Source organism: Oncorhynchus gorbuscha, linkage group LG16 (assembly GCF_021184085.1).
Source record: "Oncorhynchus gorbuscha isolate QuinsamMale2020 ecotype Even-year linkage group LG16, OgorEven_v1.0, whole genome shotgun sequence".
NCBI lineage: Eukaryota > Metazoa > Chordata > Actinopteri > Salmoniformes > Salmonidae > Oncorhynchus > Oncorhynchus gorbuscha.
In genome coordinates this window covers 6,680,592-6,703,063 of record NC_060188.1, presented here as the reverse complement: position 1 = coordinate 6,703,063, position 22,472 = coordinate 6,680,592, and the positions used below count along the sequence as shown (strand labels likewise).

Below are 22,472 nucleotides of genomic sequence, written 5' to 3'. Positions count from 1 at the left end.
TGTGTACAACACGTGACGACTTGCATTACTATACTTAAAGCTTTTCTGTTTCTAAAAGTGTTTTTCCTGCCTTTGTTCATGTTGTTTCAGAGCCCCCAAAGTGCACAACTAGGATGAGGAAATGAATCATTGGTTGGGGGTAAGGAAATGAATCATTGGTTGGGGGTAAGGAAATGAATCATTGGTTGGGGGTAAGGAAATGAATCATTGGTTGGGGGTAAGGAAATGAATCATTGGTTGGGGGTAAGGAAATGAATCATTGGTTGGGGGTAAGGAAATGAATCATTGGTTGGGGGTAAGGAAATGAATCATTGGTTGGGGGTAAGTTTCTCAAAAACAAGTGAAATCACATAAAAAAGTGTCTGGACCCTTCCACAACATGCTATTTACAGACACAATGTAGGTTGGTTGTAAAAAAGCTATAGCAAGGACCCTACCCCCAACGTACAATAAGCATCCAGTGACTGCAAGTCACAAGTTGGCCCTCCTATACCTAACCCATGTGTCACTTCAGTTTAATAAACTAAACAAGAAACTGATGAACTACAGATATCACAATTCCCCCACGTATTGTCATTTCGTTTATATGAATGACACCAGATGTTTGAGCAATATTTAATTTATTGATTTGCTATAAAACACAACAACAACATGATTGCAAATTCATGACTTAAATCATCCCTAAAAGCCAAATCACAACATTGATCAGATGTTTTGTCCTGTCGTAGTCTGTAACAAGCAAAGGAAACGCTCCACACCGTAGAGAAGACAGACATTTCAAAGGTACATTTTCTCCCCAGTTTAAAAAAAAGCTGGATATTCAGACCATGCATTTTTCTATATGTCTTTTAAAGGGCACCATGGCCAACAAAACTATACCAACAGAATTCAGATTCAGAAAGAGAACGCCTCCACTTTAGAGGTCTACACAGACCTCTTTTTCTCTCTCCAATGCAGAGATTACAGCAATTCCATAGCATTGAAAGATATCAATGAGTTCAGCATTTTTACAATAGATAACTCTTAAATATACATATTTACAAAACACAGGATAAAATAACACTCCTGAAATCCACCGTTTTACTCTGTTCACAGCGACCTACAACAAACCATGAATAACAACCAACATACAATTACATCTGAAATTACATGGCGTCAATTTCCAACCAATAAGAGGGCTTGACTGCAAGACGAGGAAATGAGTTTGATCATCCCACACATTTATATCCATATGAAGAAAGATTGAGTGTGCTGATTGAAGAGTCTATTTATCAGATCTCTGTGTATCTAGGTAACAAACCCTGAGATACAGTATCAACTGAGATGAAAGAGGACTGAGACACTGAAGAGAAGCAAAGTATTCAGAGGAATGTGAACTAAATTAAATCAAACTATAATTGACCTCCACATGAGCTTTCTGGCTGGTAGATTTTGCTGTGTTTTGATGAGACCAATGGAGAGGTTCAAGAGGTTTTTAAAAGACACTCGTGTGTGTGTGTGTGTGTGTGTGTGTGTGTGTGTGTGTGTGTGTGTGTGTGTGTGTGTGTGTGTGTGTGTGTGTGTGTGTGTGTGTGTGTGTGTGTGTGTGTGTGTGTGTGTGTGTGTGTGTGTGTGTGTGTGTGTGTGTGTGTGTGTGTGTGTGTGTGTTTGCGCGTACATGTATTTGGTGTGTGCCTTGAGACTCCTCTCCAAGTGTTGCGTGGTGATCAGACTGACTCTCTCTGCAAAAGCAGACCAAGACACAGTTAGTTGGTGACAGTAGCTGGCTTCAGGGTGATACCAGCAACTGTCTGTGGAGAGGTGTTTACCACACCACCAAGTTACAGGAGGTCTGTGAACAACACTCCCTTTTACATAAATTGTCTAGGGGACAAAATGGCCACTCCCTGAATGTAGATAGGTGTATACCACACCTATGGGTTCCCCTCTCATTCAGGCTGGGGGCTAGGGGTTGAGCCCCAGGAGAAGATGCTAGCCAGCCTGAAACCTGAGTCCCTGCGATTGGGGTCGGGGAGGGTCAAGGTCTCTGGGGCTGACTTCTTCCTGGGTCGGTCCTTGGGCACGGAGAGGTACTCTGGAGGCTCCGTGGAGAGGGGGGTGGAGGGGGCGCTGGAGGGCCCGTTGCGGGCCACTGAGGCCAAGGGGGTCTCGGTGATGGAGATGGATGGGGGGAAGGGGCCGATCTTACGGTTGGTGGCCTCCTGGGTGGCCCGCTCGTACTCTCTCACCTCGTCCATGGTCATTTCTTCAGGGGGGGAGAGAGAGGAATACATTTCAACCCCATGACATCTACTGTATGTCTTAGCATTGTAGTGTAATAACACAATTACATTATACAGTAAGTACGTATCTGACTTCACCTGTTGCATTTAAAAGAGCTTCCATTTCAAAGGCTCTTGGAGATGAATACAAGCAATACATGAAAGGATGTTCCCTGCTCTGAACACAAATCTGAATTCATAATCAGTTGTGTGTGTTCCAAAGGAGACACAGTAACACAGTCATCATCCTCGCTCACAAGTGTGTGTGTGTGTGTGTGTACGTGTGTGAGTGTGCCAAATAAAATCAAATTCATCACATACTTTGTAAAAAACATGTGTAGACTAACAGTGAAATTCTAACAGTGACTTGCTCACTTGTGTGTGTGTGTGTATGTGCTTGTGTATGTGTGTGTGTGTGTGTGTGTTTGGGTCCGTACACGTGTTCTGTGCTGTTCCGGTAGGACAAACAAAGCATGAAGTTTGATTCAGTCAATGACACTGCATGAACGTTTGAGTGCGTTTGAATGGATGACATGAAATGAGTCAGAGAGGAAGAGGGAGATGAGTCAAAAGCAGACAGAGAAACAGTGAAGGAAGAGTGAAGACATACGGCTGGCTGTCACAAGGCTCTCTACCATGTCCAGTGATGGCGGTGGGTGGCAGGTGAGTTTATGCTGTGCTATGCTGTGGTTGTTGGACATGGCCAACTCTAATGTACGTGTTTCTGGTACTCCTACACATCATCCCAAGTTATATCTGTGGAGATGTTCCAGACCACCACCACGCCACCTGTTAGCTAGCTAGGGCACTTGGTGCAGGAGGAGCAAGGTCTTGTGGGAAGGGTCGGCAAGAGGTCAGGTGGTCACAACCATAAAGAGCTGAGGAAGTTGGCGTCGTCTGCGGGTAGTTAACCATTAGTGACAAACACTTGCACCTTCAATTGAGATTCTCAATTGAGAAGTATTTAAATCAAATACTTTACCTGGCTCTGGGAAAGCAGCTCCATGGTGAGATAGAGTACGTACTGGGCAGGTATGGATATAGGTTAAAGGCCCAATGCAGAATTTTTTTATCTTAATATCAAATCATTTTGGGGGAACAATTAAGTACCTTACTGTGATTGATTTAAATTAAAATGGTAAAATAGAAACAAACATTGTATCTTAGCAAAGAACAATTTCTCAAGCAATAATTTTTTATAGGAATGTCTGGGAGTGGTCTGAGATGGGAGAAAAACCAGCTGTTATTGGCAGAGAGGTTTGGAACTCTCTTTCTTATCAGTCTATGAACTCATTTACCACCTGGTGATGTCACCAGGCAGGCCAAAACTCCATCCCATCAAAACAGGCGGACATTTTAGATAGCTCTTACAAAATGGAATACTTTTTGATAGCTCCAACACTAAAAGGGAATTATCATAATGTTCAGAATTTAACAGTATTATTTCAACCTCACAAACTCTTGGAAAAAAAGATGCTATATAAAACCTTACAGGGTCCTTCGGCTGTCCGCATAGGAGAACCCTTTGAAGAACACTTTTTGGTTGCAGGTAAAACTCTTTTGGTTCCTTTCTACATGTAATATATATATATATGCCATTTAGCAGACGCTTTTATCCAAAGCGACTTACAGTCATGTGTGCATACATTCTACGTATGGGTGGTCCCGGGGATCGAACCCACTACCCTGGCGTTACAAGCGCCATGCTCTACCAACTGAGCTACAGATGGACCACGTAATCAAAAATGGTTCTATCTAGAACCAAAACAGGTTGTACCTGGAACCAAAAAGGGTTCTCCTATGGGGACAACTGAAGAACCCTTTTGGAACCATTTTTTGGTAAGAGTGTGGAAATAAATATAAAACACAGAAAATCACATTTTTGACTGCACTGGGCCTTTAATGTGAAGTGGAGCAGCGCATTAGTGGGTGGACACAGGGTGGTTTGATATAGTGGTGGTTTATGGTATAAGATACACGCTCTCAGGAATATTATTTGACAAACCTTAGTAATGTAGGCTGTGGAAAACCACAATGCAAGGATGGAGGGAAGGACCACTGCTGGACAGCATGGCCATGTTCGTTTAGGGCACACAACATTTGAAAATGTTTTGCAACAGAAAATCAAAACTTGTTTTTCTTATTGGACAGGTAGTCCCTCTGATTCAGTTGATTTTCTTCTGTTTGGTGCTAAATTAATATGACCCAGATGATATACAGCCCACAGGAGGTTGGTGCCACCTTAATTGGGGAGGACAGGCTCGTGGTAATGACTGGAGTAGAATTGGTGGTATTGTATCAAATGTGTTTGATGCATTCCATTCACTCCGTTCCAGCCACTATTATGAGCCGTCCTCCCCTCAGTGGCCTCCAGTGATACAGCCACTTTCACTGAATCTCCCACAGCTCTTGGAGGAAGGGGAACAATGCAATCTAGATTGACCTAAGGCTATAGTGTATTGACTGTGCTAATTATGTACTGTATACTAGTTCATGTTGTATGTGAATAGGGATAAAGAGCAGGCTCGTGTGGTCTTAAATGTTCCTCTATCGTTAAAGCCAGGCTCCGTAAGACCCAAATAAAATAGCTACTGACTCTTGGCATACTGTCACGTTCTCTCATCTTATGACCCATACAGTACTGAGTCAAGTGCTCTCTGTACCTGTGTGCAGACTCTCTGAATCATTATCTTGCAGTGGATACATCTCAAGTGGGAGCTTCTCTGATGAAGGTCAGTGAGAAAGCGTATTGGTTGTGAGAAATGGGCTTTATATATATATTTTTAATGAACCTTTATTTAACTAGGCAAGCCAGTTAAGAACAAATTCTTATTTACATTGACGGGGACTGGGGCCTGGGATTAAAAATAACATTTATAAATACTGAATCAATCAATAATGAATCATTATTGTTATAATTAAAGAATGTTTATGTTCCTTCTCCATGAGAATCGTGATGCGTCAGCTTTTCACAAACACAAAGTTAAGTACATAATTCAAAATGTACAAAATAGTGGTCTGGCCTATCAATTGTCTTTTTTCCTAAAATAAAAGGCTGCTAACAAATGTAACAACAGGGTGAGAAGTGTAGTTTCAGTCAGATCTGCATTCAAATACTGTTAGAAATCAGGTGGTTCAAATGATTTGAAATAGTGAAGCTGTGGTTGATTGAGCCTGTTGCATTGGAACGAATAAAAAAGTATTGGAAATACAAACCCCGCCCACCTGGGCCTCCAGGCAGGTTAAAGCAACCATTTAAGCTATTTGAAATACTGTAGTGTTGAGCTCAGGTCTTATTGCAGTGTACCTTGTGTTTGACCATCCTGGCCACACAGATCCATTTTATAAACCGTTTGCTCACGTTGAAACAGTGAAGCAAATCAATGAAACACTGAAGACATATTTAGACAAGAAATTCTCAGACTAAAAACATCATTACAAAATAATGGTTATTAACACAAATCAATGATTGTATAGATGAGTTACTGACATTTTGAGATAGCTTTCAGGAAACAGACAAATGAACACAAACTGAAATATACAGATAATAGATAGTAGCAGTGCTTGGTGCCGTGGCCCAAGTCCTACATTAGGCAGAGCGAAGATCATGGTCACATAGAAGTAGATAGTAATTATGCGCCAGAGGCTGGTCTAGCAGGTAACTGGGCCACTGCAGCACATACACGTCACCCCTCAGTGTGGGTAAGAATCCTGGCCCCAGCACTAGTCTGCATCTCCCCCCTCTCCATCTCCGTACTCACTAAAATACAAATACTATGAAATATACATTTTAAAAATGTAATAATAATAATAATATATATATACACACAGTATAAACAAGCTAGCTCACATCTGAGCGTACATGTCAACTAACTGGGACAGAGACAAGATGCAAACTCACCAATCCACTCATCCACCCAGGCAAAGGCTTGTCTGTGTCCTAGGAGCAGGACGTCACGGATAACCTGAGGATGGAGAGAGAAGGACAAGGAAGGTAAAGAGGGAGAGTGAGAAAAAAAGGGAGGGAGGGGGAGAGAGGGAGAGAGAGAGAGAGAGAGAGAGAGAGAGAGAGAGAGAGAGAGAGAGAGAGAGAGAGAGAGAGAGAGAGAGAGAGAGAGAGAGAGAGAAAAGAGAGCAAGAAAGAAAGAAGCGTGGACAGGAAAGGAAGCTAGAAGACTTAGTCAGAGGACAGGTGGGTCAGAGAGGAAAGGAAGCTAGAAGACTTAGTGAGAGGACAGGTGAGTCAGAGAGGAAAGGAAGCTAGAAGACTTAGTGAGAGGACAGGCGAGTCAGAGAGGAAAGGAAGCTAGAAGACTTAGTGAGAGGACAGGCGAGTCAGAGAGGAAAGGAAGCTAGAAGACTTAGTGAGAGGACAGGTGAGTCAGATAAGAAAGGAAGCTAGAAGACTTAGTGAGAGGACAGGTTAGTCAGAGAGGAAAGGAAGCTAGAAGACTTAGTGAGAGGACAGGCGAGTCAGAGAGGAAAGGAAGCTAGAAGACTTAGTGAGAGGACAGGCGAGTCAGAGAGGAAAGGAAGCTAGAAGACTTAGTGAGAGGACAGGCGAGTCAGAGAGGAAAGGAAGCTAGAAGACTTAGTGAGAGGACAGGCGAGTCAGAGAGGAAAGGAAGCTAGAAGACTTAGTGAGAGACAGGTGAGTCAGAGAGGAAAGGAAGCTAGAAGACTTAGTGAGAGGACAGGTGGGTCAGAGAGGAAAGGAAGCTAGAAGATTTAGTGAGAGGACAGACGAGTCAGAGAGGAAAGGAAGCTAGAAGACTTAGTGAGAGGACAGGTGAGTCAGAGAGGAAAGGAAGCTAGAAGACTTAGTGAGAGGACAGGTGAGTCAGATAAGAAAGGAAGCTAGAAGACTTAGTGAGAGGACAGGTTAGTCAGAGAGGAAAGGAAGCTAGAAGACTTAGTGAGAGGACAGGTGGGTCAGAGAGGAAAGGAAGCTAGAAGACTTAGTGAGAGGACAGGTGAGTCAGAGAGGAAAGGAAGCTAGAAGACTTAGTGAGAGGACAGGCGAGTCAGAGAGGAAAGGAAGCTAGAAGACTTAGTGAGAGGACAGGCGAGTCAGAGAGGAAAGGAAGCTAGAAGACTTAGTGAGAGGACAGGTGAGTCAGATAAGAAAGGAAGCTAGAAGACTTAGTGAGAGGACAGGTTAGTCAGAGAGGAAAGGAAGCTAGAAGACTTAGTGAGAGGACAGGCGAGTCAGAGAGGAAAGGAAGCTAGAAGACTTAGTGAGAGGACAGGCGAGTCAGAGAGGAAAGGAAGCTAGAAGACTTAGTGAGAGGACAGGCGAGTCAGAGAGGAAAGGAAGCTAGAAGACTTAGTGAGAGGACAGGCGAGTCAGAGAGGAAAGGAAGCTAGAAGACTTAGTGAGAGGACAGGTGAGTCAGAGAGGAAAGGAAGCTAGAAGACTTAGTGAGAGGACAGGTGGGTCAGAGAGGAAAGGAAGCTAGAAGATTTAGTGAGAGGACAGACGAGTCAGAGAGGAAAGGAAGCTAGAAGACTTAGTGAGAGGACAGGTGAGTCAGAGAGGAAAGGAAGCTAGAAGACTTAGTGAGAGGACAGGTGAGTCAGATAAGAAAGGAAGCTAGAAGACTTAGTGAGAGGACAGGTTAGTCAGAGAGGAAAGGAAGCTAGAAGACTTAGTGAGAGGACAGGCGGGTCAGAGAGGAAAGGAAGCTAGAAGACTTTGTGAGAGGACAAGCGAGTCAGAGAGGAAAGGAAGCTAGAAGACTTAGTGAGAGGACAGGCGAGTCAGAGAGGAAAGGAAGCTAGAAGACTTAGTGAGAGGACAGGCGAGGCAGAGAGGAAAGGAAGCTAGAAGACTTAGTGAGAGGACAGGCGAGTCAGAGAGGAAAGTAAGCTAGAAGACTTAGTGAGAGGACAGGTGAGTCAGAGAGGAAAGGAAGCTAGAAGACTTAGTGAGAGGACAGGTGAGTCAGAGAGGAAAGGAAGCTAGAAGACTTAGTGAGAGGACAGGTGAGTCAGAGAAGAAAGGAAGCTAGAAGACTTAGTGAGAGGACAGGTGAGTCAGAGAGGAAAGGAGGTTAGAAAACTTAGTGAGTCAGAGTCAGAGAAGTGAGGAGGTTAGGAGACTTAGTGAGTCAGAGAGGAAAGGAGGTTAGAAGACTTAGTGAGTCAGAGAGGATGAGTCAGAGAGGATGAACTTTAAGAGTTGTTCTCTGTCTTTCTTCCACTCCTCCACCAGTTAATGTTAGCCATGTTTGTCCCTGTATGAGTAATGCTGTGTGTGATGTTAGGGAAAGAGACCCTTAGGCAAGGAGAGGGACAGCTCAGAGGGGGAACAGGGGTAAAGGTAGGGGTGGAGGGGCTAAATTGAATTGTGTGTGTGAATACAGAAATGGTGGGTGGACATAACTGGACTGACCTTGTGTACAAACTGCTCCACCCGTGTCTGAAGACCCCAAACCTCGAACTTGACTGTCACCAGTTTGTAGGAGCACATGATGGGTTCCTGGTTGTCGATCCAGCCCTCCTGCAGAACACCCCGGTCTGTCTTCTCTGATTTAAAGTACCGCAAGTCCTACAGGGAACCATGGAAACACAGTATGGACACTATTAAAGCTACAGACCGGGATTGGTACATCCAATGTTGGACATCTTTTGACATAGTGACATTGAATAATATAACTTTCACATACCTCATGAGCTTAGTGCCACTGTCTCACCTCATTGTTTTGTCTCTATACAGGAATGCAATTCAATTCCTGACCCAATGAGTTTTGCAGTAAACATTCTGACAAGTATGAATGAACCATGTTTCTTTGTCCAGCAGAATGGATGGTAGGTACCAGGTGGGTACAAGTCTCATGGAGAGCTCAGCCTGGAGCAGCCCGCTGGGGGGTTCTCATTACAAACAGTACCCATTACGCATGAATTAATCACACCTCCCTGGGGACTGTAATGCTCATTAGCAAGGTCAGGTGTCTCAGTGTTGGGATGGTGAGAAGGGATGCGTCTCACACGCACGCACACACACAGAAACACACACACAGAAACACACACAGAAACACACACACACACACACACACACACACACACACACACACACACACACACACACACACACACACACACACACACACACACACACACACACACACACACACACACACACACACACACACACACACACACACACACACACACACACACACGAGGAGGAGAAACCTGGAGGCACTTTACGTGATTGCAGATGAGACGCGTTATAGGTTGGGTCAGAGGTGAGTGTGTGTGTGTGGGGGGGGGGTGTATATAAGCTATTTTATGTGCACAGTTTGGGGAAGGCCACAAGGAAGGAGGAGGAGCAAGAAGCGGTGGATGGAAGAGAGAAGGAAACGGAAGGCACGGGAGTAGGAGAACCAGGAAAAGCGGCGGAAGAAGGCAACAGAGTGGAGGAGCAGAGAGAGAAGAAAGCTAGGGAGGAGTGGTGGAGAAGGAGACGGTGGAAGAGCAAGTGGACTGGGAGGAAAGTGCCCTGGTAGAAGAGATGAGGGGTATGGTGGAGGAGCTGGCGGGGGGGAGGGTGGTATCTCTCCACTGCCGCCATCACCAAAGAAGAGAATGAAGAGGAGGGTGCGATTGGCCGACAGTGAGAGGGAGGGGATGGCCAAGAGGGTGATGGGGGTGGGAGAAACCTCTGGGTTGCTGCTGGTTTCCCCAGGCCCTCAACTTCTGTTGGGTGGGGACACACCTAACAAGACTCAGGACTGGGTACAGGAGGAGGTGGGGAGTTTTTTGTTTGGGGACTCAGCCTCCCCGATTTTTTTCCAAACCAGCTACAACACTGGGGAGGGGGAGGATTGTGGGGGTAGACCTAGGGTGCAGGGCACCCCGGAGCCAAACACTATTCCTGCATCCTGGGATGGTGAGATGGAGGAAGGTTTGGGGTATTGGGGGGTGCACTCATCGGGGGTAGGGATTTTGTGTGGGCACAGGGAGGTAAAAGTGGAGGATTCTTTTGTGGTAATGCAGGGGAGGGTTATAGGGATTGTAAATTTAGATTAGTGGTGGTGTATGGGCCACAGGTGGTGGCAGACAGGAGGGAGATGGTGGACTGTCTGACGCCCCTGTGTGTCACAAATAGGAAATTAGTGATAGGGGGGATTTTAATACAGATTTAGGAAGAGGGGGATAGCAGTGCAGGCGCCATTGCCGGGCTAATGGCTTGCAATGGTCTGGTAGATGGTGGTCTGCACACTACTCCGAAAATGGACGGTCCTACATGGCGCGACTCCAGGGGGTTGAGCGGAGGCTCGACTATATTTTTGTACCCAGGTTTTTGGGTAAGTTGTCTGGGCGGCTGTTGCCTGTTTTCTTTTCGGATCACGACGGGGTGCTCCTGCAGGTGGGGTCGCCAGTCTGCCTCTTTGGTAGGGGGTACTGGAAGTTAGATCGGGATGTGCTGGAGGAGCAGGCTTTTGTTGACGGGTTTTATGGTTTCTTTTGGAGGCTTGAAGGCCTCCGGTCCATGTGCGAGGGGGTGTTAGAGTGGTGGAAATTAGTTAAGGTGAGGATTAGGGCTTTTATAATAGGGTATTGCAAGAGGAAAAAAAGGGAGGAGAGGAGGGAGGTGGATCGTATCCAAAGGCTAATTGAACTCGAATATGAGGCAGGCAACCTCGGCGGGTCGCTTGACTGGGAGAGATCCGCAAACCTAAAGGCGCAGCTCAGGGAGTTGCAGGAGCGGAAGGCTCGAGCTTTCCTGGAGTGTGAGCATAGTGGCTTTCTAGAACATAATGAGACTTCTTCTGCTATGTTCTTTAAGTTGGTTAGGGCCAGACAGAGTAGGAAGGTAATGCATGGTGTTAGGGAAGAAAATGGTAGTATAGTTAGAGAACCAGAGGATATGGTCAGGGTGACAACTGATCATTTCCAAGGTTTATTTAAGGAAAGGGAAATAGATGTAGAGCAGGGAAATGTGTTTTTAGAACACTTGTCGAGGCAGTTGCCGGAGGACATTAGAGAAGTGATGGAGGCCCAGATCTCACTAGAAGAGGTTGAGAGCGCTCTTAGGAGGATGGGAAAAGGGAAGGTGCCTGGGATGGATGGGCTGCCGGCTGAGTTTTATCTCAAGTTTCGGGGTATAGTTGGACCAGTGGTCCTCGAAGTCTTGAAGGCCATCCTTGAGACGGGGGTCCCGGGGGGATCAATGGCTGTTGGTGTGCTGTCGCTTTTATATAAGAAGGGAGAAGTAACAGACCTTGGCAACTGGCGGCCGTTGACCATGCTGTGTGTAGATTACAAGCTACTATCAAAGGTTTTAGCAGACCGGTTGCGCACAGCCCTTCCCTACGTCGTCCATGAGGATCAGACGTGCTGGGTAGAGGGCCGCTCTATTAGATGGAACATACAGTTAATCAGGGACTCCATCGCTTGGGTTGAAGATAGAGGACTGCCTTTAATGGTAGCAACGCTAGATCAGGCAAAAGCCTTTGATCTCGTGAATAGATCCTTTTTATTCAGAGTGTTAGGTCGATTAGGATTTGGGGAGAAGTTTATAGGATGGATTCGTACATTATAAGTCGGAGCGGGGTGCCGAGTTAGTGTAAATAGTCACTTGGGTGACGTTTTTGACCTCTCATCTGGGGTCAGGCAGGGGTGCCCACTCTCGGCTCTCCTCTTCGTTCTGTACATGGAGCCTCTGGGGGCTGCCATTAGGGCAGACACAGGGGTGGAAGGCTTGCTGATCCCTGGAAGTGGTGGGCTGCGTGTTAAGATGATGCAGTACGCCGACGACACTTCCTTGCTGTTCTGCAAGGACTGGTGCCTGACAAGGTCCCTTGCCATCTTTGGGGATTTCACCCAAGCGTCGGGAGCAGTTCTGAACCATGCAAAGTCTTCCGTCAAGTTTTTCGGAAGATGGCGCGGTAGAACGGATGTGCCTGGGGGGTTATCTCTCTGTGAGGGGGCCCTGAGGATTCTCGGGGTCCATTTTGAGACCTCCGGCTCAGCGACGCTAAACTGGAACATGCGTATCGCAGTGGTACAGAGGAAGCTAGCAATGTGGAAGGCTAGGTATTTGTCTTTTATGGGCAAAGTCCTGGTCCTAAAGGTGGATGTGTTGCCGTCTCTTTTGTATTTGGCATACATCTACCCATTGCCGGCTTGTCTGAGGAGGCCTCTAGTGAGGCTTGTGTTTCAGTTTATGTGGAGTGGCAGGTGCGAGTGGGTCGCCAGGGCACGCATGATCTGTCCGATCGGGGAGGGAGGTAGGGGGGTACCACATTTCCCCCTCAAGCTGGACACAATTTTTGTTTCTTTCTTGTTAACGGAGCTTCCACAGCCAGTGATACACCCGTCCGGTTACCTCCTGCGGGTGTTCTTCTCGTATCAGGCGAGAAGCATAATGGTGTGGTCTAACACGGGTCCTCGGGCGGAACAGCTGCCGTGGCACTTTGGTCATGCGGCCAAGTGGCTGCGTGCGCACCCTGAGGTTGAAGTTGCCCGAGTAGGTTTAGATCACAGGCATCTGTACGAGGAGGTCAGAAAGGCAGGGAGTCCGGCGCCTGTAGTGGGCATCTCGGAAGTGTTCTGGGAGGGAGTGCAGGCGCGGGGTCTGGACAACAGGCTCAAGGACCTGAATTGGTTGAGCCTCCATAAGTGCTTGCCGGTACGTTCCATCATGTACTGGTATAGTTTAGTGCAATCCCCCCTGTCCAAGATCCTCTTGTGGCAGGGAGGAGACTGTGCGCCATGTCTTTTGGGACTGTGCCTTTGCCGGAGTAGTATGGGCTAGGGCACGGGTGTTGTTAGGTTTGGTAAAGGGGATTTTGTATTGACGTGGGCCAGGTTAGAGAGGGGTGTAGGGAGAGCGAGAGGGACGGATAGGGACAGGTTTCTGCTCTGGCTTCTCATGAGTCTCTTTAAACGGGGGCTGTGGGAAGCAAGGCAGAACATGGTGAAGACAGGGAGAGATTGGGGGGTGGAAGGGATAGTGAGGAGGGTGGAAGGAGATTTGAGGGGCAGGATGAAGAGGGAGGAGAGGAAGTGGGGGCAGCATGCTGCTCGGGAGAGGTGGAAGGGGGGTTTAGGGCTGGGTGTCATTTAGATTTGTAAGGGGATAGATTAGGGACGGGGAGATAGGGAAAGGTATTTTGTAGGGTGACGGGGAGGGAAGATGCTCCCCTGAGGTTTTGTTTGGGGTTTATGTTTAGTTTAATTAGTTTAATTAAAATTCCATTATTTGAGTATGTATGTAAATTATGAGTTGTAAAGAATGAATGGTATTGAAGATAATAAATAAAAAATATATATAAAAAAATTACAAAAATAGGCTGTAATTAGGTTTCACGTTCCGTTTGTTGTTTTGTATTTTGTATCGTTATTTCATGCGTCACTTTTTCTATTAAAGTCATGAGAAACCACCACGCTGCATTTCGGTCCGACTCTCTTTTGACAAACGAAGAACGTCGTTACAGAATCACCCACCACACACGGACCGAGTGGCGTGGAAACAGGCAGCGACAGCTGGAACAGCAAAAGGAGGATGAATTATTCGGTGAATGACATGGGAAGACGTGTTGGATGGTAAAGGTTGTTACACTTGGGAGGAGATACTGGCCGGAAGAGATCGCCTCCCATGGGAACAGGTGGAGACACTAAGGAGAGCAGAGGCAGCCGGAGATAGGAGCCGACGATACGAGGGAACACGGTTGGCAAGGAAGCCCGAAAAGCAGCCCCAAAAAATTATTGGGGGCTTAAAGAGAGTATGGCTATGCCAGGTAGGAGACCTGCGCAAACTCCCTGTGCTTACCGGGGGGCTAGAGAGACCAGGCAGGCACTGTGTTATGCTATGGAGCGCACGGTGTTTCCAGTGCGGGTGCATAGCCCGGTGCGGCACATACCAGCCCTTCGTATTGGCCGGGCTAGAGTGGGCATCGAGCCAGGTAAGGTTGGGCAGGCTCGGTGCTCAAGAGCTCCAGTGCGCCTGCACGGTCCGGTCTATCCAGAGCCAACTCTCCTTGTTTATCGTGAGGAGCCAAGGGGAGACCAGAAACAGAGCCGGTGTTAGAGGTGAGCGAAGCAGAGACTGTGAAGGAGTTAATGGGGAAAGTGGAGGAGAGAGTAATGAGGGAGTTGCTAGCATGGTGCTATAGGTACGATATTCGTCCGACGGAGCGTGTCGGGGATTTAATGGCACCTGCGTCAGTGCTCCATACTCGTCCTGAGGTGCGTGTTAGTCGGCTGGTGAAAAATGTGCCAGCCTCACGCACCAGGCCTCCTGTGTACCTACCTAGCCTTGCACGTCCTGTGCCAGTCCTGCTCTCAGGCTCTCCAGTACACCTTCACGGTCCAGTGCATCCTGTGCCACCTTCACACACCAGTCCTGCGGTAGCAGCTCCCCGCACCAGGCTTCCTGTGCGTGTCCTCGATCCTGTAGCACCAGTTCCAGCACCACGCACCAGGCCGTCAGTGCGCCTCGCCTGTTCAGCACAGCCTGGGCCTTCCTTCCCTTCTGCGCTACTGGAGTCTCCTGCCTGTTCAGCGCTATCAGAGCCTTCCTCCTCTACAGCGCTGCCGGAGCCTCCTGCCTGTTCGGAGCAGCCTGAGCTGTCCCTCCCTATGGTTTTGAGGTGCGTCTGGGAGTCCGCACCTTAGGGGGGGTGGGGGTTTCTGTCACGCCTTGGTCATTGTATTTTGTGTTTTCGTTATATATTTGGTCAGGCCAGGGTGTGACATGGGTTTATGTTATTGTATTTTCGTATTGGGGTTTGTAGTATTTGGGATCGCGGCTGATTAGGGGTGTTGTATAGGCTTGGCTGCCTGAGGCGGTTCTCAATCAGAGTCAGGTGATTCTCATTGTCTCTGATTCGCTTTGTATTTCGTGGGTGATTGTTCCTGTCTCTGTGTAGTTTCACCAGATAGGCTGTAATTAGGTTTCACGTTCCGTTTGTTGTTTTGTATTTTGTATCGTTATTTCATGTGTCACTTTTTCTATTAAAATCATGAGTAACCACCACGCTGCATTTCGGTTCGACTCTCTTTTGACAAACGAAGAACGTCGTTACAATGACCATTTGTCAAAATCATCTCTTTGTACTTACATTTGAACAATGACAGGTGAAACGTTACTGCAGTTGGCAACATATAAGAGTAAGTCTATGCTCTCCTGAACACAGCAGGTATCAGGGATCTAAAAATGGCTTAGATCAAATCAAATATACTTAAATAGTCTGGTTGACATTGTATTGTATTCCAGGAAGCAGCATCTGGTGGCTAGGGCAACAATCCCCGTCCTCTGGTCAAACATAAAAGACAGATCCATTGCTGTCCCCTTGACTCTAATAACAGACATGGTATAACCACCCCCCCCCCCACCCCCACACACACACACACGTATGGAGAGGCAGATAGCCAGTTGGTGATCAGAGGAGTGAGACGCTTTAAGAGGCTGTTTGAGGAAGATAACGCCATGTATTCCTCCATTCCTCCACCCCCTTCCCTCCATCCACCCCTACATCAACCCTCCCTGAGGCTTATTAATAGAAAAGAATGGAACGAACATGTAGGAGAGCAGGGACACAGCAGTGAACATGGTTAAAACTGGCAGCTGACCCTGGGGCTGAAGACCAGCTAGAGGTCTCTCTCTCTGATGAAACTCAGCTGCTGACCCTGGGGCTGAAAGATATGACAGCTAGCTAGAGCCCTGGGGCTGAGAGGGGAGATATGACCAGCTGAGGTCCCTCTCTGCTAGAGGGGAGATATGGACCTGCTAGAGGTCTCTCTCTGATGAAACTAGCAGCTAGCTGACCCTGGGGCTGAGAGGGGAGATATGACCAGCTAGAGGTCTCTCTCTCTGATGAAACTAGCAGCTAGCTGACCCTGGGGCTGAGAGGGGAGATATGACCAGCTAGAGGTCTCTCTCTCTGATGAAACTAGCTAGCTGACCCTCAGGGCTGAGAGGGGAGATATGACCAGCTAGAGGTCTCTCTCTGATGAAACTAGCAGCTAGCTGACCCTGGGGCTGAGAGGGAGATATGACCAGCTAGAGGTCTCTCTCTCTGATGAAACTAGCAGCTAGCTGACCCTCAGGGCTGAGAGGGGAGATATGACCAGCTAGAGGTCTCTCTCTCTGATGAAACTAGCAGCTGACCCTCAGGGCTGATATGACCTCAGGGCTGAGAGGGGAGATATGACCAGCTAGAGGTCTCTCTCTCTCTGATGAAACTAGCAGCTAGCTGATCCCAGGGCTGAGAGGGGAGATATGACCAGCTAGAGGTCTCTCTCTCTGATGAAACTAGCAGCTAGCTGACCCTGGGGCTGATATGACCAGCTAGAGGTCTCTCTCTCTGATGAAACTAGCAGCTAGCTGACCCTCAGGCTGAGAGGGGAGATATGACCAGCTAGAGGTCTCTCTCTCTGATGAAACTAGCAGCTAGCTGACCCTCAGGGCTGAGAGGGGAGATATGACCAGCTAGAGGTCTCTCTCTCTGATGAAACTAGCAGCTAGCTGACCCTCTGAGAGGGGAGATATGACCAGCTAGAGGTCTCTCTCTGATGAAACTAGCAGCTAGCTGACCCTCAGGGCTGAGAGGGGAGATATGACCAGCTAGAGGTCTCTCTCTCTGATGAAACTAGCAGCTAGCTGACCCTCTGGGGCTGAGAGGGGAGATATGACCAGACCAGCTAGAGGTCTCTCTCTCTGATGGTCTCTCTCTCTGATGAAACTAGCAGCTAGCTGACCCTCGGGGCTGAGAGGGGAGATATGACCAGCTAGAGGTCTCTCTCTCTGATGAAACTAGAGCTAGCTGACCCTGGGGCTGAGAAGATATGACCAGCTAGAGGTCTCTCTCTCTGATGAAACTAGCAGCTAGCTGACCCTCAGGGCTGAGAGGGGAGATATGACCAGCTAGAGGTCTCTCTCTCTGATGAAACTAGCAGCTAGCTGACCCTGGGGCTGAGAGGGGAGATATGACCAGCTAGAGGTCTCTCTCTCTGATGAAACTAGCAGCTAGCTGACCCTCAGGGCTGAGAGGGGAGATATGACCAGCTAGAGGTCTCTCTCTCTGATGAAACTAGCAGCTAGCTGACCCTCAGGGCTGAGAGGGGAGATATGACCAGCTAGAGGTCTCTCTCTCTCTGATGAAACTAGCAGCTAGCTGACCCTCAGGGCTGAGAGGGGAGATATGACCTGCTATGGTCTCTCTCTGATGAAAGTTGCAGCTAGCTGACCCTCAGGGCTGAGAGGGGAGATATGACCAGCTTCTCTCTCTCTGATGAAACTAGCAGCTAGCTGACCTCAGGGCTGAGAGATATGAAATCTCTCTCTCTCTGATGAAACTAGCAGAGCTGATTGAGAGAGATATGACCAGCTAGGAGGTCTTCTCTCTGATGAAACTAGCAGCTAGCTGATCCTCAGGGCTGAGAAGATATGACCAGCTAGAGGTCTCTCTCTCTGATGAAACTAGCAACTGGGTTTTGACCAGCTGACCCCATGAAACTAGCAGCTAGGAAAGATATGACCAGCTTTTCTCTGATGAAACTAGCAGCTTGACCATCAGGGCTGAGAAGGAGCAAATGAGATATGAGAGAAATGGGGATTTGTACAACTCTTAGAAAAAGGGTTCCAAAGTAGTTCTACCCCATGGAAAACCCTTTTTGGTTCCAAAAAGGGTTATTCTCAAAGGGTTCTCCTATGAGGTCAGCCAAATAACCCTTTTAGGTTCTAGATGTGCAGTTTTTCTAAGACTGTATTCTCTTAGATATTTTGTTATCACCCTCTTACACTTTTTCTGACTTTGTGAAACGACCAGGTTGCTAGCACCCAGAGCTCACCCCCCCACTCCTCCCAAAAAGTACACTTCCACAATTTCTAACATGGGTTTAACAATGGTAGAAACTCACGCCAGCCAATGCTTTTACACCAATCATATGGTTTTAAATCCATGCCGGTGAGTGTACAAGTACACACTTATACTGGAAAACGATGGAGAATTGTGACTGTCGAAGTCCACTGCTGCTGAAACAGTGACTTGGGATTCCTAACCCTTGACTTCTAACCTTTGACCTCCTCACCTCAGACTCCTTGTAGTAGCGCTCTGGGATCTCGTCGTAGGCGATATCCAATAAGCACACCTCTATCTCCTCCTCCCCTTTGGGCTCGCTGTCAAAGATCTGAGGGATAGAGAGAAAGAGATGGGCATTTTAGAGAGAGAGAGAGAGAGAAGAAGAGAGAGAACATAATCAACTGTTCTCCATGATGAGGACGTTGTATCTCAGCAACACCTTATCTATGTCGATGTACATCAGTGATCTTAGGAGTGAAGCTTAATCAACGGTCATTCCCACAGCAGCCACGAGGTGGAGCTCTGATGTTTGGGAAAGTTGAGCGAGCGAGCATTTCATGATACTGATCGGCCAGAGCTGCCAATCATATAGAGAATCACATTGTTTGAAGGAGGAAAGCGAGGCTTTTAACGGTTATGAATGCTTTACTCCTTTCCCCATTAAAGCCATTAGACCTCGTCAGGTGACAGGTGCTTTCTCCCGGAGGATACATTTAGCTCATTTAGCAGGGAGGAAGAAACAGGAGAGACAGAGACTGAGCTGGTGCAGTAATAACCTCCTTGAAATAGTTGAATAATCCAGACAAAAATACATCCATTACTGACATCGATGTATATTCATCTACCAACCTTTGCATGATAAGTAGACTGAGAGGATGAAAAACTGAACTGAATAATGATGTCTATGAGAGTAGAGGAAGTAAGCCTTGGGAAATTGAGGCATTGATGGGATGAATTTAAAATTCAGCAAATACATACTTTAGTCTCAGGAATGAAGTCAGGGTCGTGTTCGTTTTGCACCAAACACAAGAAAATCAGCTGAAACAGGGAGGGATTACCTGGAAATGTCCAATAAGAAACTTTTATTTTGTCTACAGCAAAACGTTCTGAAATGGTTTCCGTTATGTCCTAATGAACACGACCCAGGACAGACAAGATCAGTTTTATGACATGACATCATGTAAATGTTGTGGAATGGTAATGTGAATGTGTCCCCCACCAGGAAATGAGGATCAGTGGTGAGAGGAACAAGAAGCAACACTCCTTGTTTAAACTGGATCAGACATGCAGACAGATACACACAATATCTCCCTATATCTTATTTCCTTTCTATCTTACTCCCCCTTCTCTCAACTCTGGTTGTCTGGATATCAGTCCTTCATACTGGAGGGAATTCAAATATGTAGCCAAGGAGCTGTAGGCAATCATCCCTTTCTCCCTGACATACCAACTCTCACAAAGAGAAGATGCAGCAGGCGAACGCGGCTGAAAACAACTGTTGTCTACATCTCAAATGGCACCCTATTGCCTATGCAGTGCAGGGCTCTGGTCAAAAGTAGTGCACTACATAGGGAATAGATTGTCATTTGAGATGCAGATATGTGACAGAGTAAGACCTTGGTGTACTAAGGATGTCCTTGACATGTCCTTCAAACCAGAAGAAGGGGATGAGTTATGAGGAAACCCACTGTGTAACAGGAAGCAATGGGCATCGGATAGCAAACCCAACCACGATAATGCATTATTAAAACTCTCCTATCACAGAGGTATACGATATAAACTCTCCTATCACAGAGGTATATGATATAAACTCTCCTATCACAGAGGTATTCGATATAAACTCTCCTATCACAGAGGTATACGATATAAACTCTTCTATCACAGAGGTATACGATATAAACTCTCCTATCACAGAGGTATATGATATAAACTCTCCTATCACAGAGGTATACGATATAAACTCTCCTATCACAGAGGTATATGATATAAACTCTCCTATCACAGAGGTATACGATATAAACTCTCCTATCACAGAGGTATATGATATAAACTCTCCTATCACAGAGGTATATGATATAAACTCTCCTATCACAGAGGTATATGATATAAACACTCCTATCACAGAGGTATATGATATAAACACTCATATCACAGAGGTATACGATATAAACTCTCCTATCACAGAGGTATATGATATAAACACTCCTATCACAGAGGTATACGATATAAACTCTCCTATCACAGAGGTATATGATATAAACTCTCCTATCACAGAGGTATATGATATAAACACTCCTATCACAGAGGTATATGATATAAACACTCCTATCACAGAGGTATACGATATAAACTCTCCTATCACAGAGGTATATGATATAAACACTCCTATCACAGAGGTATATGATATAAACTCTCCTATCACAGAGGTATATGATATAAACACTCCTATCACAGAGGTATATGATATAAACTCACCTATCACAGAGGTATATGATATAAACTCTCCTATCACAGAGGTATACGATATAAACTCTCCTATCACAGAGGTATATGATATAATCACTCCTATCACAGAGGTATATGATATAAACACTCCTATCACAGAGGTATACGATATAAACACTGTTTCCGGTTCCGGTTGGAGCGAGTGGTCGCATCTGCACGTCGCTCCAACGGGTAGTATAACTTTTTCATTATATTTCATTATATCACAACGGTTTGATTTGTCTTATCTTAGCAATTTCTTCTCAGCTAGCTACATAGCCGTCTTTGTATCAAAGATAATTGCGTAATTATCGTATTTCGCCGTCCTAACGTAGTCTTCACTAGCCAGCTAGCTAACGTCCACTGATTAGCTGCACTGAGAAACTATTACACTCAACTGAACGACTTGATTAGTTTAGTGTTAGCTACCTACATAGCTGTCTTTGCTGTCTTCGTATCATCGTATCATCGTATCCAAGATAATTGTGTTGTTTAGGTTTAGAGTGTGTAGTCTTAGAGTGATTATCTTAATTTACCGAGGTTAGCTAGCCAGCTATTTGTCGTCCTTAACGTAGGTGACTCTGCTAGCTAGCCAACTCTGCTAGCTAGCCAACAGCTAGCCAATGCTAGCCAACGTCTTCTGTATAGAACTCAACTACCCGGTCGCATTCACAGGTTGTATCACATTTTCACTTCATTTCATTACAGTACAACGGTTTGATTTGTTTGATCGTAGCTAGCTACTTAGCTAGCTACTTAGCCGTCTTTGTATCAAAGATAATTGTGTAGTCTAGAGCGTTTTCTAGGTTCGCTAGCCATCTATTGTCGTTCTTTTACGCAACGTAACGTAAACAACACTGCTAGCTAGCCTGCTAGCCCCGAATAGCAACACTGCAGAAACTATTACACTCAACGGAACGACTTGATTAGTGTAGTGTCAACAACGCACCCACTGCCAGCTGGCCTACTTCAGCAGTACTGTATCATTTTAATCATTTTAGTCAATAAGATTCTTGCTACGTAGCTTAACTTTCTGAACATTCGAGACGTGTAGTCCACTTGTCATTCAATCTCCTTTGCATTAGTGTAGCCTCTTCTGTAGCCTGTCAACTATGTGTCTGTTTATCCCTGTTCTCTCCTCTCTGCACAGACCATACAAACGCTCCTCACCGCGTGGCCGCGGCCACCCTACTCTGGTGGTCCCAGCGCGCACGACCCACGTGGAGTTCCAGGTCTCCGGTAGCCTCTGGAACTGCCAATCTGCGGTCAACAAGGCAGAGTTCATCTCAGCCTATGCCTCCTCCAGTCCCTCGACTTCTTGGCACTGACGGAAACATGGATCACCACAGACAACACTGCTACTCCTACTGCTCTCTCTTCGTCCGCCCACGTGTTCTCGCACACCCCGAGAGCGTCTGGTCAGCGGGGTGGTGGCACCGGGATCCTCATCTCTCCCAAGTGGTCATTCTCTCTTTCTCCCCTTACCCATCTGTCTATCGCCTCCTTTGAATTCCATGCTGTCACAGTTACTAGCCCTTTCAAGCTTAACATCCTTATCATTTATCGCCCTCCAGGTTCCCTCGGAGAGTTCATCAATGAGCTTGATGCCTTGATAAGCTCCTTTCCTGAGGACGGCTCACCTCTCACAGTTCTGGGCGACTTTAACCTCCCCACGTCTACCTTTGACTCTTTCCTCTCTGCCTCCTTCTTTCCACTCCTCTCCTCTTTTGACCTCACCCTCTCACCTTCCCCCTACTCACAAGGCAGGCAATACGCTCGACCTCATCTTTACTAGATGCTGTTCTTCCACTAACCTCACTGCAACTCCCCTCCAAGTCTCCGACCACTGCCTTGTATCCTTTTCCCTCTCGCTCTCATCCAACACCTCCCACACTGCCCCTACTTGGATGGT

At 46.7% G+C, this 22,472-nt stretch overlaps 1 protein-coding gene across 1 annotated transcript; it reads right to left on the bottom strand.

The window, feature by feature from the left end:
• Positions 1 to 1,732: 1,732 nt before the first annotated feature.
• On the bottom strand, positions 1,733 to 18,428 carry LOC123998922 (cytoplasmic phosphatidylinositol transfer protein 1-like; the record flags this gene model as incomplete). The annotated part of the gene is made up of 4 exons (XM_046304164.1): positions 1,733 to 2,245; positions 6,163 to 6,226; positions 8,656 to 8,811; positions 18,306 to 18,428. Coding segments are annotated over 4 exons (660 nt in total), but the record flags the coding sequence as incomplete, so codon positions are not given.
• Between the last annotated feature and the right edge of the window lie 4,044 nt (positions 18,429 to 22,472).